Source organism: Rhipicephalus microplus, chromosome 6 (assembly GCF_043290135.1).
Source record: "Rhipicephalus microplus isolate Deutch F79 chromosome 6, USDA_Rmic, whole genome shotgun sequence".
Lineage (NCBI taxonomy): Eukaryota > Metazoa > Arthropoda > Arachnida > Ixodida > Ixodidae > Rhipicephalus > Rhipicephalus microplus.
In genome coordinates this window covers 161,777,073-161,795,073 of record NC_134705.1, presented here as the reverse complement: position 1 = coordinate 161,795,073, position 18,001 = coordinate 161,777,073, and the positions used below count along the sequence as shown (strand labels likewise).

General features: G+C 48.5%; 1 protein-coding gene across 3 annotated transcripts in view; it reads right to left on the bottom strand.

Annotated features, from left to right (window-relative positions):
• Hers (Histone gene-specific Epigenetic Repressor in late S phase) overlaps positions 1-18,001 on the bottom strand; it is an 87,412-nt gene that overhangs the window by 12,952 nt on the left and 56,459 nt on the right. For 2 of the 3 annotated variants that reach the window (XM_037418662.2, XM_037418663.2), the window contains exons 3-9: positions 14,717-15,104; positions 11,631-11,984; positions 9,490-9,930; positions 7,013-7,461; positions 4,892-5,124; positions 3,284-4,170; positions 1,087-1,629 (exon numbers count right to left, since the gene is read on the bottom strand). In XM_037418662.2, the coding sequence (XP_037274559.2) occupies positions 1,087-1,629; positions 3,284-4,170; positions 4,892-5,124; positions 7,013-7,461; positions 9,490-9,930; positions 11,631-11,984; positions 14,717-14,923 (3,114 nt within the window). In that variant the 5' untranslated portion in view covers positions 14,924-15,104. The remainder of the gene's footprint in view (positions 1-1,086; positions 1,630-3,283; positions 4,171-4,891; positions 5,125-7,012; positions 7,462-9,489; positions 9,931-11,630; positions 11,985-14,716; positions 15,105-18,001) is intronic. The other variant, XM_037418664.2, reaches the window with a different exon arrangement.

Genomic DNA, 18,001 nt, shown 5'->3' with positions numbered 1-18,001 from the left:
GTCGGCACAGACATGGCCGTGATTCCAGGCGGCCTCACAGGAATGTTGCAACCATTGGATGTGAGCGTGAATAGACCATTCAAAGTTGAATTCCGAAGACTCTACACGGAATGGATGGCAACTGGCAACCATGAGCACACGCCGACCGGACGGCTGAAGAGGGCACCGCTTGCTACTGTTCTCGATTGGATATTGTCGGCGTGGAGCTCGGTGTCGACGGACATTGTGTCCCGAAGTTTTAAGGTCACTGGGATATCCAACAGCCTGGATGGCACCGAAGATGACTGTTTGTGGAATGATGGTGCTCCGCAACACACTATCTCGGACTCCGAGTTATAGGACTCGTCGAGTGACGACGATTAAGCGCTACGTGGCATACTGCAATAAACGCTCTTCGTTCACTAACTGGTACGTTGTTTTTAGTTCACCAAAAAAAGTTCCGTGTATGGGCCGCAACCTGAAAATTAGCCCTCACTTCCTGAAAAAAAAGTGCGGCCCTTACACGCGTTTATACGGTATGGCGATTTTTTAAATAATGACTATATACTATTCGAATTAGGTTAGAAAGTGTTTGAGCTAGATCACTATTCGCTTCAAACCTGAAATCCTATATTCGCACAAGCCTAATAGTATGGTGCACTGTTAATGGGAGAACTTGAATGAGCACTTTTCATATTGCTGGCTCCCTAACTGCTAGCGGACTTCGAAACATGGGTCGTGCACACCTCTAGTCTGTCAAGAAGCGCCAGAACTGTCAACCACCCGTGATCTCATGCAAATCTAAACCACAATGCTTCTCCAAGATAGCAAAATCTGGACAGGCACTACGCATAAGTGTTCCCTTTAACAGTGTACCAGTCTGTACAGCGGGGCACAGGTGTTTAGGGGTGAGAAATTATGCAAAGAATTAAAAGCTATACTGCTAGAATACGTCTGAGTACAAAGTCCATTTCAGTTTCCAGCCGTTTTTCAGATGCTCAGAGCACTTCATTAAATCGAATGACTTGTCTTAACAGAGCAATAATACTCTCCGAGGCCAAGTCTAAAATGTATGCCAAGCAATGAACCATCCTCATTACCACTTACGTTCATGACGAGGACCTTCTGGAAGGGCTCGCCGTCCCAAGACCACCCATGGGCAAACTTCCTCCGCTGTGGTCGCTTGTTGTTGCTACTTAACAGCAGCCTCGGGGGAAGCACTACGGTGGCAGTCTTGCTGGCCTGCAGCAGGGAAGAGTTTTTGGGCACCACCGCACTAGTAGCGGAAGACAGCTGCACTTTCTTCGTCGTGGCCACGGAAGAGTGCGAGGTGGCCGAGCCGTTCTCCTTCCGCACCTTGGTCTGCGACGGTGGCAATGGGCTCACAGCATGTTCACTTACAACACCTTCACTGTCGTTTGCCACAGCGTTCGTTGTCACGGCACTTTCTTTGCTCGCCGCATGCACTGGTGCAATGAATGTGGAAGAGGGAACCTTTTCCGATGTTTCAGAAGGCTCCTTCTCGGCCGGAGGGGCGTCAGTCTCTGGTCCAACGGAGAGCCTCTGCCTCTTTTTCTCGGTAATACGCACAGCTGCCACATGGTTTGGCAGGGACTTCTTAATGCCGTTCTTAGACGCCGGCAGGCACACCTGGAGTGGTGCGGCGAGGAAGGAGAAAATTCAAAATGACTGAGCCTACGCAAATGGATATTGACACTCCGATCTTAGGACATCTAGGCACTTTATGGCATCTTGATGAACACGGCTTGTCACATGATACTGTCACTTCTATTGCGACAGCAATCATATGCAACAGAGCAAGTTAGGCTATCTGACTTGTGTTCATATTGGAAAAGCGCAGAGACGAATCACGAAGGAAGTCTAAACAACACGAACGCTGATTTAGTCTTCCTTCACGATTTGCCTCTACACTGTTCCAATATGAAAGCCATCATATGGGCTCACAGCTTTGTCTTTTCTGTTGCCGTCATGTTCAGTAAAAATCATACAATAGAATCACAATAATAATAATAATTTTAAGGGGGAGTGAAAATATTTCTATCGCCTGAAATTTCACACAACCGAAAAACGAGCAAAAACTGAATTCAGACTACCAGTGGGTGTTTTATACATACCATGTATGTATGAAACACCCACTTTTGTAGAAGGAACTTGCATACATGTTTCTGGATCACACGAAAACAGGCCAATAAAAGACAGAGCAGCTGGCTTCCGCGAACCCGTGCATTAGATCGTCGCCTGAGGACAGCTGAAAACTAAGTGCTAAAATGTAGTCTCCCATAGCCATATTCGAATGGCAGGAATGCGGAAATGCTGTTTCTTTTTACGACTTGATTGCCTTCAATCTACTGCCACATAGTCGCTAACAATGACCGTGGTTTCGTGCACAGCGATTGTGGAAAACGTTAGATTACTGTTCAATCTGTGTGCATTGGGCACATGTGCACTTGGCTTCCAGAGCGTGCTGCTTTTGGTTGTTGCTCGACGGTCTAGGTACACAAGTCCGTATTGCCCATCGCAAGGTGGAAAAGTATTCAGAACATCAGAAATTTTGGCTCATTGGGCACAATGTAACTGGGCCGGTGAATTCTACAGCATGTATCTGACCGAAATCGTATCAGCTGGGTTTGTATGACAGTGATTATACTGTACATACATCTGTGTGCATGTGTGCTTAAAAATTAAAACACTGACAAAAAGAGTCCTGCAGAAAACTTTTTCAAAGCATGCGACCCCGAAATCGAAGCAGCGACTCTCCTCAGCTGTGTGTTAGACCACCCAGTCAAAATTGCATACACACACATCAACATACCAACAACAAGCTATTTATAGACCACTTACAGTAGGCGGTGCACACTTCACTGGGCTGCTTGACTGTTGCAGAGGCTCATTTATTAACCCATGACATGGCACAAAGAGCGGCACGGTAAAGGGCATTGACACTCAGGCAGCATTCAACGCATGCGCTATCCCAATAAAGTTAGCAGCTGGCTCATACCTTCCTATGTGCTCTGCTCTTGCCATTTACTATGCAGCACGAAAAGAGAGCACGAAAACTGCATAGCTTTTTGGAACAGCCACATTTCCTTACGCTAGCGTTTTGTAGAGTTACGATAGGTCACGTCTCAGAGGTGTTAGCTAACAGCATTACTTTGTAGAACACTCTAATCAATTGCTATGGCACACATTGAATCTCTCTTGTGGCAAAAGTGTGACCTCTTTGTGACTGTTTGCGTCGACTCACTCAAACTCCACTGCGCTCAATCACAACTCAAGATCGTACCTTGTCTGTATCGCCGCTCTTTGTGAAGCTCCTTTTCACGAGTTTTGCCGAAGAGCCCTTCTTGTCGCCAGTTCGCTCTTCCATCGAAGAGGCTCGGCCCAACCTCTGCTGTGCCATCACCGTGCCACTCTTGATCTGCTTCTCCATGCTCCTCGGCCTCTTCTTCACGGGCACCACCGGTTCTACAGCCACGATGTTTGTCTCTGGCTGCAGCGTTGTCGTCGCGGTCTTCACTGACGACGGCTTGGGTGCATTCTTTGTCAGGACTAGTGGCTCGGCCACTGATAACTGTGCTTCCGGCTGGAACGGAGTTGTCCGCGACTCGCCGTTGGCCCCGCCATCCTTTCCCACCGCTTTAGAAGCGTCCAAGAAGTCGTTACCCTGCGACGGTGACTTGGTCTCTGGAGGCGTGACGGGCTCCGACTTGGGCACGGCCGCTGCGGGTGCCGTCGTCGACATCTGGTACGAGTCGGTGGTCGACTGAGGCTGCGGAGCCGGGGGTGGAGCCACGGACGAGGACGAAACTTGGGACGATGTGCTGGACGAGCTGGAGGCAGAGGGCGGTGCTTGGAAAGAAGGCTGTGTATGGTAGGGGCCGGGCCTATAGGGTGGGTAAGCTTGAGGAGGGGCGGGGCCAGAGGCGGCGCTGCCCTGGGGTGCCGGCGGGGGGCTGCAAGGCATGTGTTCCGAGTAACAATGTGGGGGAGGGGGCGGAGGACACAGGGGCGAGGCACAGTGCGAAGAGGAGAACCCGCCTGGGGGCGGTGGTGGCAGGGGAACTGGGGCGGGCCGGTGCTGGGGGTGGTACGGCACGGGTTTGTGAATGAGGCACTGGTCGTGTGGCGGCGGTTGGATCGTTGGCCCCGCAGGTTGGTAGTAGCCGGGCACTGAAAACGCACAGAAATGACAATGAACTCTGGGAAGGTTTATTTTGCAGTGTGTGCAAACTACATTAAGGCTTATTTTGAGGGCATTTGTTCAGTGGAGGCTTTCATACCGACCCGACTGTGAAATTCCGAGCAAGCGCTTTTTTCGGTTCATTTGAAATAAGTGCGATTTATCGGTCCCCAGGACAGAGCAAGCGCCCGCATCCATAATCTGGTCAGATTATCGTTCACCATTGAAGGGTGGGAGGAAGGGAGGTTTACGCTTGGCATTTTATGGTATATTTCAATAGTGCTGCACTAAAACTTCCAAAAATCAGACTTAAACCTTTCCAATAGTTTTGGAATTTTATGTCTATAAGGAAAATATCAAATATTATTGAAATGACAGCTGCAACCCATCAGAACTGCAGTAAGAATCAGAAAATTTAGAATCGTGCATCACGCAACGCCTCCACGACATCCCCGACTCTGTCCAATATACTGGACAATGTGCTGCGGCTGAGTAATATAAAATACAGAAAAAAAGAAACCTACCGGAAAATTTTCTGTATTGCACTGGGAAAAAGCATTTCTGGAAGTTTAACAAAAACCAATGACACTGAATTCACTCTGGGCATCAGAAGGATAGAGCAAGATATTTAGAGAGTTTGGGGAAATCTCTGGGTTTGCAGTGTCCCTCTGCAAAGTTATGAATGTAAAAACGTGCCCATCGTCCACTCACTGTACTCCGCCTGTGGGTAGGGAACCGCGTGTCCATAGTGGGGCACAGTGAAGGCGCTGCCGTAGTGCCGGTGCATGGGTGCCCCGCTCATGGGCATCACGTGGTTCACCCCGTAGGCAGGAGGACCTGGTGCCGAGCTAGCACTGGCCGTGGGCGGGGGCATGAGCGCAGCCGCTGCTGCCATCGGAGGTGGACCCGTCAGGGCCGGAGGGTACGACGGTGGACCGTAATACCTGCGAGAGGACGTTTGAAAAACACCAGATTGTGCCACCTGCGGCAAACGGGAGGACCCCGCAACAAAGTTTGCTTTTTTAGAAACTAGAGAAGCTGGAATGCATTAAGTACAGCTCAAGAACTACGTTCCTGAAGATATCTTTCGGAAGAAGTTGAAAGTAACAGACATCCAAAGAACACTGCTGTTTTGTACATTATTGTTCATTGGTTCAATTTTATCTTGGCCTGATATGCCCCCTCCCCCCTCTATTTGCTGCCCGCCCTCCTACTGTATCGGTTTATTGCAACTAGGCCCTCTATTTCAAAATGTTGCCAACTCCTGTCCTAAGACCAGCTGTTACCTTTTGCCTTCAAGCTAATTGCCCTTGCCCATTTCCTCATTTCAAGTAATGTCCTTAGCACTCATTTGTAGCACTTTGCAAAGGGGGGTTACCAAGCATGTAACCCAAACCCACAGTACAAGAATACTTTAGGCGAGCGAACTCCGAAACTATCCGCTGCCCGATAATCTTCTGCCTCGCGAGGAGCCCGAGCATTTATCGTCGCCACACTACCCTCGCCACGCCACCAACCTCCTCCCTTATCACCTTCCTCTTTCGCGAGATAACCAGGTTTTCTCGAATTTGAAAACCGTCGCCCACGTGCCGGATGTGCTTTGCGAAATTTGCCAGCAGCCCGCCACGGTCCTTCATCTGGTGAGCCATCTATTGGCATGCCGCAAAAGAAAAAAAAAAAAACACGATCAGTCCCTCCCTGCCAAGCGCTCGCTTTGTGGCATTCGCTAACCTAAAGTATTCTTGCACGGTGCCCAAACCTAATCTTGGGTCCACCGCACGATACCTAGCACAAGGCCATCGATGCAACACAACACCCTCACGGCTGACCTCCATTGCCTTGTAGGAGGCTGATATGCTAATAAGAACAGAAGTGACACACCTACCCAATGACATGAGCAGTCAGTGGGAATCTGACACGGCCCATAATACACACAGTAAAGGTCTTTTGACTGACCATGAAAATTACAATCAATACAACTTCCACAACAGCCTCAAGAGTGCCACCTAAATTTCGGCCTAAGGTATGCAATCACAATTTCTTAACAATCTCAATGACTGCATTTGTATTCAAAGGAGCCAGCTATAGCAATTGCGGCAGCTAAAATGTATAACATGCAGAGGTTTATAGAGTGCTTACTGACACAGTAGTCAACAAGCTAACACTCGTTTAGCTCTTGGTGAGTGAATAGTATTTATGTGTATCATGTGGGTTGTTCTGCTCCAAGATGCAAAGAATCGTACCACTATTGTTTTAGCACCTGAGCTACAAGTAATGATCAACACCAACTTCAAATCAACTGAAGCAATGCTCAGACTGGCATTCATTAAAGCCAAGGCATGGTTGCACAGCATTTGAAATAACAGAACCCTGACTAGCTAATAGAATAGTGTGCTAAATGGTATGCCTCAGGCACGTCAGTAGTTCTTGCCATTTTTCACAACGCTTTTACCATTTGCATCTGTGCTATGCATTCATTATCTAATTAGCTTCATAGCCCACGGCAGTGTTCTACACAGACTGTTTCTGGCAATATGGTAACAACATGTGATTTCGTGTCTACATGCAACACCATTTCTGTCATTATAGCGCCAACAACCCTTTCTGCAACCCTTTATGCAACAACATTTTTGCAATAGATCACGCAAGATTGCACGAAAGTGACCGACTTTCTGAAAAGAATCTACCGAAAAGATAAATGCCGCCAGCTTATCCGAACGCAAAATTTGAATGCTAACTGCTAATGCTACTCAGTAACGTCTCCGTGGCGGGAAACGAAAGTCATCTACGAGAGGAGCTGCTTGAGTCGCGTCTTCGGGACAAAAGACCCACCATGCACACTCCGAGAGCAAACCCCGGTCATACCCCGGTGCCTGAGGGCCCAGCACTGCGGGGTGTGACGGGACGGGGCTCGGAGGTCCGTTGTAAGTCGTCTGCATCTGCATGCAGGTGGCCTTCGTGTGGTAGTGGTAGAGGTGCGTGACACCCTCCTTCTCGCGCCGCTCGTCCTTCACCGCCATCTCCTTGGTGGTGTTGATGCGCACCACCTCTCGGTACTCGCTCACCGCCACCGACGATGAGGACGCCGCCCCGTCGGCTGCCGTCGACGATCCCGCCTTGGCGTCATTCTTGCGCGGGCGCCTGACAACCACGTCGCCGTGCGGCCCCTTGGGGGTGCTAGGCAACACTGGCACTTCAGCCTTCTCCTGCACCGTCTTGTGGACGGTTTTTGTCTGCACTGAGCAGACAACAATCTCCTGCTGATGGTGGTGGTGTACGACCTAGCGAAAACAAGAAAAAAAGTGATTGGAGATGAATGGTTCAGTGTGACGACGAATGCTCAGCATGGTGGCTTGCCTCCATGCACCTGCCAACACGTGCACAGCTTTAGGTGGCACAAGAGTAGGAATTCAGAAGGATGGACATGTTGGCAATCAGTCACGGGGCAATCATAAAATCAATGAGTTGAAAGCCAGGCTTCCGTAACTCTCAGCCTGCTACATAGGCCAATTTCCTACTTACTAATCACTCAGGGCATGCGCTTTAGTGTGTAGCTACTACCCCAAACCCTATCTTCTTATCAGTGACCTTTGGTTCCTCTTCCTTAAAAAGTCTATCTTATCATCTAAACCTATGTTTCTTGACAACACATATGTAAGTAACCACATGCGCATGTAACTGTTTTCTCTGGTTACGTGAATGCTTCAGACCCACGATAATGAATGCGCGTGAGCAGCTGCAAGCAATTTTCAAGCATAAGTGCCAATTTTACTCAACCAACTTACAGCTAATAGTCACTGCTCATCCTACGTTTTTCCTCATTGTTATCGCCCTCCCCCCTTTAAAATTCCGCACCGTACACGACAGCACGGTCGAAATTTAGGCTATCATGTGCCTCGTGACAATCCACTAATGTTGTACAATAGCTGTTTCCAGACACAAAACATATTGCAAAAGGAGATGATCGATCTGATCGAGAGGCCTGCTGATAAACTTTTAACACACAGCTTCTATTGGAGCACATTACAGTGAAGTGGCACACCTCACAAGATGCGAGTTAAGTGTTCATTCACCCTTTTCCACACTGATGCAACATGCAACAGTGGCAACAGAGGCAAAGCACAGAATTTTCCCCGCATCATCAAAGACTTCTAATTATGCAAATCAAACAGCACACACGCTATCCATTATCTCTCATTTACTGTAGAAACTAAGAAAAATAATGCTATGCAAAAAGCCCTCCAGTTAGGTTACGAGAAGAAGACCGCAAGTTATCAAACAAGCTCAGTGACCTTCAAAAGTTGGATTAGGCTGTTCCATGCGATATCAGAGGTGAGTAGCGGCAAGTTATGCTTTGCCTGTCTTTCAGTGTTTCCAAAATTCCCATTTACGGTATTTACTCGCATAATCCTCACACTTTTTTTGGCAAAAAAACCAATGCAAAATTGGGGGGTGCGAGAATTACGCGGGGAGAACTTTTCACGAAAACGTACAGAGCAAAAAAGAAAATGAAGTGGCCACAAATCGGGATTCTCACACCAGCAACTAACAGCAAGCTTTGAAAAGAACTTATTAAACTCATCCCAACAATAAAAGCACAGGTTCAACACAAGGCAAGATTTATTTAAGACACAAAAAGTGCAAGCAAATAGTTGAGAATTAGAATACCATACGCAAAGCTTGTGGGCATTGCGGGCGTAGCAGTAGCATTTCAGGACAGGAGCCCTCAAAAGGTAAGCGTGGGACGTCAGTATTGGGCTGATGGCTATATAACCGAATCATTCGCAGTTTCCTTCTGAAGAAATGAAGTTCACCATCAATTCCAGTTTTAGGCACTTGGCAAGCCCAACGCGTCTTAGTGGTTTTCAGCTGCCGTCGCCAGTAGAAAACACAAAACTCATAGACTCCAAAGAGCCTACCGGCGGCCCTGTTGCCATTGTTCAGTGCATGATCTATCACTTTCAACTTGAAAGCAGCCGTGTAGCTTCATTATCGCCCAATAACATGACAAGATTACCGACACAACGTACAAAACACGCCGCAATGCACACTTGCCACTTTGGCTTGAATTGAATTTCCGTGCAATAATAGTGCGCTTGATGCTTAAGAGATGGCGCCAGATGGCGTGTGCTTTCATCATCAGTGGCTGGAACGAGCAGACGATGTGGGGCGATGTGGGGGGTGCGAGAACTATGCGAGTGCGAGGATTACGCGAGTAAATACGGTATACTCAAACTTAGCATCTGAGATGAAAATGAACTTCGTTACATAGCTAGCATAAGAAAACAATCACAAAAAGAAAAGGGCACCTTAAGCTCGCATGAAGCTGCTGACGAGGTTGACGATGAGGAAGAGGAGGAGGAGGAAGAAAATGATGATGGAGATTCCTTGTCAAACTTGCGGCTGCTCCGCTCCCGACTGTAGCTGGCTGCCATGATGGCTTGCGCGTTGAGGCTGGCCATGCGGCGGCACTGCCGCGTGTCGATGATCTCCACGTCGGCGTCGAGGACATCACGCTTCCTCTTGATCACCTTTCGGGCGACTATGGCCTTTTTCTTCCGCCTGGTGACCACAATCGGAGTGGGAGGAGATGAGGGCGGAGGAGACTGGGGTGGAGAAGACTGCGGCGGCGGCGGAGATGGCGATGGTAGGTGGTCCGTCCTCAGCGGCACCAGGGCCTTGCAGTCCTCTTGCGCGTCGTCTGCTTCGACGATGGCTGGGCGGCTCTCGTTTTCGTACAAGATGTGCACCTGCAGAGAGGATGCGCGCAGAAGGTCAGGAGAGTTGAACAGTGGTATTTCTGCTTTATTTCAATGCACAGGAAGAAAAAATGCAGGCAGTATAAAAGATGTCATGACTAGAAGAGAGAAAAATGAACACCAAGTACCAAGTACATACTGTGAACAGTGGCAGAAGGAGGTGCTAAAAAATGATTATATATATATATATATATACATATATATATACTCAAGAACGGCAGTAAGCGTCACATATCCGAGTATTACAAATGAGGCCTTCCATATGAAGTTTATTTGGCTGCACAGTCTCAGAATCTCTCGTTCTGATCAGAGGCATGTGCAGGGTGAACAGTTTCTCTCCTTGTGAAAAGGGGGGCGATTTTCACAGGTGTCATCTCATTGGTTTACTTATACACCTACCGAGGCCAAAATGCCTCTCCCAACAAAATTATAATCACTCTGCCTTAAGTATATATAGAATTATGTCTAAACTTCCAAATTTTCATCACACCACTGCATTCCGCCCAGTCTCCAACTGCACTTCCCTTCTCCTTGACATCCACTGTCACTATGAATTAGTGATTAGACATCTAACATACGCATTGCATACCTTGACCAGCTCGATTTCTCCTCCCTTATTCTGAAAAAGAGTATCAGGTGCCCCTGTTAGCTCGCTATTACAACCCCCCTGTCTTCCTATGTGTTAAAAAGGCCCTGAAATGCTTTTTGAGTAACACGAATTAATTCACTGGGAAAGTGTATTGACTCACAAATTCAACGCCGCAAAAATTTTAAGAATCCGTCCAGTACAAGCGGAGTTACCCTAAGATTTGTCACACGCTGCAATTGCATTCTTTCTTCTCTCGTCCACGAAAGGGCTGGAAGCTAAGCAGGGAGTGATGGGAGGGGCGAACAAAAAAAAACGGCACGCGGGCCTCATGACCTTGAGCCCATTTTTCTCCGTTTTTCTTCGAATATGCGGCCTTTTCAGTGAGATCGTGCACGCGTGGACAAGTGATGGCTTTTTGAGGCGATCTTTGTAACAACCGAGCCTGCCATGTTCAAATCAGCTAATGGCTAATAGATGGGTAATATACGTGTGATTTTTGAGCGTTTTTCGCCCTTTTTCAAGGCAAGAGAAAGCAATTTTTACTTGACTTTGATAATTTATCATGAATTCCAGGCCGCGTGATGCGCTACAACATTCGGCTCGCGTGTTCTTGGGAGCCTCTACTACCGATTGGCAGCATTTTCTGACCATGCTAAAAAAGTGTTGCCGCGCCCCTTTAAAGTACCCCAAAGTTGTTTTTTCTTTCTCTATCATTTGTGTTTGTGCACAGGTTTTTAATGATGGATTACAGGATGTGAAAGTCCGGAAAAAAGACACAGGAGACTCACAGTAGGATTAAGCGCAGGACGCCAACTGGTTTAATGTAACCCTCACCATCACATGATATGGCATACATACCTTAGGTGCTTGCATATTTAGGAGATTGTGTATGTCATACCTACTAATAAACAAGGTTTCATTCAATCAGTTAATACTCAGCCCTCCATATTTTTGTGTGTTCTCTTGCAGTCTTCGTTCCTCATCTTGTGAATTCAGTAGCCAGTCATTAGAATTAACCAGCTAGCTCCTAAAGACATCCTACGCGGCGTTGTTGAGCTGCGTGTTTGATAAGGACAGATTACGCACATGGAAGGCAGCATACCTTGGCCATAGCATTGAGGCTGGCGACACGCTGGACGCGGGCCGTGGGCCAATCCTCGGCTGCCGCCACGGATGCCAGGAAGGCAGGAAACTTGGGCCGCAGGTTGGGGCCGGGGCTCGGGACCGGCTCAACCGCCCGGGCACCACCACCGGCCCCTGGCGGCATGACTGCAGAAGCAGAACGGCTTCCGCGCAGGTCGCACTGCGACGAGAATGAATCACAGAGGCCCAGGATACCCTGCGAACGGCGAACGCCTGCTCTGCGCTTGCAGACGACGCGTTCCCCGTTGTGCCTGGCCGGCGGTGGCTCGGGCTTCCGCTTTGGCTGGGGCTTGGGAGGCGGCTGCGCCTTGGACTGCACAGAATGGCACAGACAACGGAACGAGAATAGTTTAACTCCCGTGCCGCATTCACTGGGGCAGTACGCACCGAACTAGTTCTTTAGTAGCAGCTGCCACTGTCAAGGTTAGCAGGTGCATAAGCCCTGTGGCTTATAGCTCAGGCTGTAAAACATGACAAGGATATGCACATGGGCACTGTACTAGCTGGAAGTCTGAACCAGGACAAAGTAATGTTTTATTTCAATACCACTCGTTTTGGCTACTTTAGCAGTGATGCCGTGATATAATCAGCACTCAGTGCATGTTGCAAACAGCATTAGTTTGACATAACGAAAGGCTTGAATTTTTTAGTTTTACCTGCCAAAATCACGCACATGCATGTCCACTCTTTAAGCGAAAAACCCATACGTGTGGCCATGCCCTGCAGAACGCCTGCAACTAGCACAACCACAAAGCTAAGGAAAGATCTGTGGGTGCAATTGTTGCATGGAGCTGTGCTTTTGTGTTGTGCCATGGCAGCAATTTGCTTTAACAAACTTTGCCTGAAGTAGCCCTAGGGGCCACGTCTGCAAAGTCCTGTAATATGCACGTGTCTAGCAGATACCCACCCCACGCTTCACTAGTGAACTGTCCTGAAGAAAACCCACCCCATTCCTCAACTGATGAGGTTAATGAGAAGCCAGAGTTTTTTTGTGATACATGTGTTGTTACACAAGCTGGAAGCTCTGAAACCTCTGACAACTCGGATACAGTACAAAAATACAAGATTTGCTAGCCCACAACATCAATGCTGCATTGAAAACAGAGTTGCTTTTGTGGCAGCGAAAATGTGGCACACCATGGCAACGTAGCTGACACAAAGTCATGCACATCCATACATCACTGCCCTTATGCAATTTTCATTTGACGTGCAGCTGCACTGGCTGCAATGGTACTTCAAATATCACAAACCATGCACCTGTGTGTTTGCCGAAAAAATAGTACCAGAAAGTTTGCACTATGTCTTGATGTTCTTACGCTAGCATTACGCCGAAGTCCTGGTGAAGATGGAGAGTTGAACCGGTGAAAAATATTTAAACAGGGGCCAACGTTTTGTCAAGCGTAGCACATGTACAGTGGTCCACACCCATGTCTAGAACAATGAATCGTTCCACTCATAACTACATAACCGACATCTGCTGTCAAAAACAAGCCACATCTAAGTATGCCTGGCGCCACCGCTGCAACCTCCCTTGCATTTTATATCTGTTCATCACCACGGATGCAACAACCACTTTGACCGTTGAAAGTGCTCTGAACTGTAGCGTAAAATGGGGGAAAAACAAAAAAGAACTGTTCTCAGTATGATATTATACTATGACGAGAATAAGTTAACAGTACAGAAAGTGCCAATCAGGGCAATTCCACTCTATTTTGATGCTATATAGTTGACAGTACTTCTCACGGACAAAACAGGCTGTCGCGAGCACTGCGATACACAAGGACAGAAACTGCAAGGTAGGAGCTTCAGTGGCGCTGTGCATGCTCAGATGTCTCCCGCTTTGAACTGGAGATGTCGCTCGTGCTGTCCTGAGCGTGGCATGTCACCGTTTTAAGCATGTGTGTTCACCACTGTATATGCATGCTTCGTACACTTGTGGTCGAAGGAGAGTGGACGAAGCATATGCTTTGCAAATCCGTTCTGTGGATTCCCACAATGTGGTAGAAGGGTTAAAGACGGGATGATCACCCATTTGTAGCATGAATTCGGGAAGAAAGCTGCTTATAGTTGCTCAAAAATTTCTCCAGGTTCGGGGATAGATACATTGCGGACAAAAGAGGCCGATACCAATCCTGATCCAGGGATCAATCCCTCGGACCAGGACTAATTTTTTGGCAACTATAAGAAGCTTCCTGTCAGAGAAATCCATATGAATTTCCCTGTGCCTTCATGCCACAATTGGGTTCTGGTGCTTGTCAATTCCCTTTTATGAAATATAATTGATTGATATGTGTGGTTTAACATTCCAAAACTACCATATGACCTCTCTGAAGCATACACATACATGCGATCAGAAAGGCAGTTGCTGCCCTGACAAGACTGCTTGACAAAACGCTGGCTCCAGCAATATTCCTGTTCATGAATTTTTGTTTTTTCCAACGTTTAGTACAAGTCACAGGACATTATGGACGGGCCAGTTTCAAGCATTTTTCACAAGCACATTTCCTTGTTTTTCTTTTTGTGCCTACAAACTGGCTAAGCCCACATGTTACCTCCACAACAAGCACATTCTCCATTAAAAGACGGACCACAGCATGCGCGTCAACAGACGGAGTATGGCAAGAACAAGAATATGCCGGGCCGGAGGAGGGCTGCGAATGGCGCAGAGTTTCCTACAAAAATTGGCAAAAAGAAACCCTTATGCTACAATCGTTAGGACATTTTTTTTTGTGATGACAGTTTCTAGATATATTCGTTTTCAAGTGTGACACCAGAAATTTCTGCCAGGTTAACCTACTTCAATGCGATAACCAATGCTGCCGGAAGCTAACTGTCTCCCCCGTGTACGGAAAAAAAAAAGAAAAGAAAGACGACCATGCGGTGCACCGACGACATCACTGGGACATCACAAACTTCGTGACGCATCACGCGGTGCTCCAACGCGGCAATTTCAGCGACGCAAATGCAAGCCATCCACTGTTTTGTATAGGAAGCTCTACGGAAAGCCACGGGGGAGGGGGAGGGGGGTCACGCATTTCACCGCACCTTTGAGTTCCTGCGCGCGGACGTAGCGGCCGCCTTGACGGTTTCGCTGGGACGTCGGGCCGACCTCGCGGAGGTCGTCGACGACGTCGGAGCCCGCGCGGGCGACGACGCCGCGGGCTCCTTCTTGGGCCGCTTCAGCTTGCGTCCGCCGGCGTCCTCCGAGGGCCGGCGGTGCTGCTGGCGGCCGTGGTGCTGGCGCTCGCTCATCGCGCACGACGCTCGGCGACGATCGGCACAGCCGCACTGCAGACCCGCCAACGCTGGCTCTTCTCCGGGGCGGCCATCACCGCCGCGACAGGGACGACGCCAGGGCTATAGCACTAGAGTCCCACCACCGCAAACGAAGAGAGACGCACGCGGAGTGGAAACGAAGAACCGACGAGGGGCCCTGCGACGAACAGGAAAAAAAAAAAGAAACCCCCGCCCCACCGGACCAACAGTCAAGACACACACACAGTAAAACAAGAGGCCGGCACGTTACCCACACAAACACTAAACAATCAAATCATAGCAAAAATGTGTAAAACAGCTTCCACAAACTACACACCTAGAGAGCACAACATCGAACAACCTGTTAATTGTTAAAGCGAAATAAACAATGCCGATGTGAAGCACACCGGCGAGAAAAAAAAAGCAATCAACGCGAGTTCTTGAGTTAGGCCTAACTTTCCCACGCAGTTCCGACTTGTCCACGCACGCATGACAACACGTGCCCCCCGAAAACTCTTTCGTCCCTAACGACCCTTCGAGCCTAGGTTCCACGCCTCGGTAACGAACTCACCTTTCTGCAAGCGCACTACGAAGAGGCGGCGAATGTGGCCCAAGTGGAGGCGGATACGCATACGAAGTTGCGCGCGCACCAACACACAACCCATTTGAGGAGGAGGAGGCGCTCGACTGCTGCAGGCGGGTGCCGTTGTCAGATAGGAAGGAGACGCGGCGCCGAAACGCTTTGTCCCAAAACTCAGCGCTGAGCCGTGCCGAGGTTTCGGCTTTTCTTTCCCCTCAATCCCTTTCACTCTCTCTCTTTAAACTCCTCTCTTATCCACACCCCCTTTCACAACAAGATAATTTCTGTGCACGGTTGCTCCTCTTTCAATCTATCTATCTATCTATCTATCTATCTATCTATCTATCTATCTATCTATCTATCTATCTATCTATCTACCCATATATATATGCACGTGTATCTATCCGTCACTCAGTCTATCTGCGTATGCTGGACGCTCTCGTGGCCGTCTCTTTGAAATATGGTATCAACTACACAAGCGGAGTAGAAGGACATCAGCGAATGACGAACGATCTTAGCATGTCATGACATGAGTAACGCGACATCTGCTTATCGCGTGCGTCATCAGACCCGTTCCCCAAGTCGCTTGTGTGTGATGTGATTGGGCGCGTTTAAAAAGTGCGCCACTCCATCAGCCAGAAGAAGATGAAGATAACGCTCGGTTGCGGCACGTGGGGGCGTGAACATTTTGGTCCAATGAGGTCTCTCCACGGAGATTTAGGAGAGCCACTGGAGAAGAACAGTGAAGCTATAGGCAGACGTGGCTGAGTCGGGATCGAGTGAAGAAGGTGGCCAGGGTGCGGGAGTGGCGGCCAGCAGAGTTCCTGCATCAAGGTCCCAGCGGGCTCCCACCTGGACACAGAGCTTCTTCTCGTCACCTGACGTGGGCCAGGCTCGTTCTGGTCTTCTGGCGTTGGCCAAGAAACGCCTCCGGCTTCGTGTGCGAGCTGCGGCTGCCGAACGCCGGAAGGTCACTGACTTCAACCAGCCTGACGCTTCCTTCCGTGCAAGTCAGCCTCTTGAGCGTCTCAAGCTAATCGCCAGTCTTTCCCCTGCTGCACGAGTGCGTCTTCACCATTACTCGATCGCATCGGTTGCAAGCCCCGCATCACCACTGTCATCGTTTACGTGAGTGCGTCCATGCCTTCCTTGGTAGCACAGCCTTCGCTGCAAGCACCGCGTCCCGCTATGTTGTGACAAGGCTTATTTTACACTGAACATTTATGTCCATGCACTGCTCACGTCTTTAGCCGTTTGTTCTTCTCGCTAACCTCTTTCTAGTTATGTATGCTGTGTTCTTTGTCTGCTATTTGTTTTTAGGGGTTTCTAAATATATTGAGTGTTGGGAATTAGGGTGGAAGCAAATGGTCTCGTCAGCTCTTTTCCCGATGATGGTTATGTCATCGGTGGTTTTTGCTTTACACGAACCTACACGAGAGCTTGCCCATTAAACAGCCTCGTGACAATTGGCGTCCGCGACAGGACGAGACCATTTTTACCACTTACCTCTCCAGACTAGAACACGACCATGAGTAAAGCAGACCTAGAGGAGTTAGCAAGACGCCTGGGTCTAAAAGGCGATGAAATGGAGGCTTGGTGTGAGGAACGCGAGAGGCGCATTCGCAAAGAGAGGGAGGCGGAGATTGAGTTTGAGAGGAACAGTTGGAACGGGAGACGCAGGCCAAGAAGGAGCAGCTTGGGTTCGAGACGCGCGAGAAAGAAAAACAGCTCGAACTGGAGACACGCACGAAGAAGGAGCAGCTTGAATTACAGAACCAAAACCTGCAGCTGCGTCTTAGACTTGCCGAAGTGAGCACACTAAAAGATAGAGACTGGCGAGAGGAATATTTGTGTCTGAGTTTGCAAAACTAAAAGAAGTTATATGAAGGAGCATGTGACTTGTTTGCAAGCCAAATAAAAAACTCGGAGGGGTCTGTAGCAGCGTCTGTCTGCATGGCGCCAGCTGTAGTGACAGATGCCGCTGGCAGGGCTGATGTCCATGTGGATAAAATTCTGAGGCAGAAGTACAGGCAGATCTCTGATCGGAAATGTGCAAGGTTTTCGTTTTGCATTCATATGAAAGAAACAATCATTCTATTCGTCTGGTGTGGGATGCTATAATCTGAGAGTCGAGTTCAAATAACCGGTCGCTACCTCTAGATTTAGACCATATGGACAAGGACACGCATAGTTTGTATATATTCTGGATTTAAAATACTAACTTCACAAGAGTTGTGATCTTCTTAGTTTTGGGCAGGATGTTGTAGCTTGGCTGTGAATTATCTAGTGGGCTTTAGTAGATTTTGTGTGACTGCGCAAAATGAGTGGATTGATTGTAAGATTGTAGTGAACATTGGGCACGATGTGTGTTGTGTGTGGTGAAACGCACACCAATCTGCACTTTTTTCATGGCGAAAAAACTTTTTGAAAGGGGGGCTTTTGTGATGTGATTGGGCGCGTTTAAAAAGTGCGCCACTCCATCAGCCAGAAGAAGA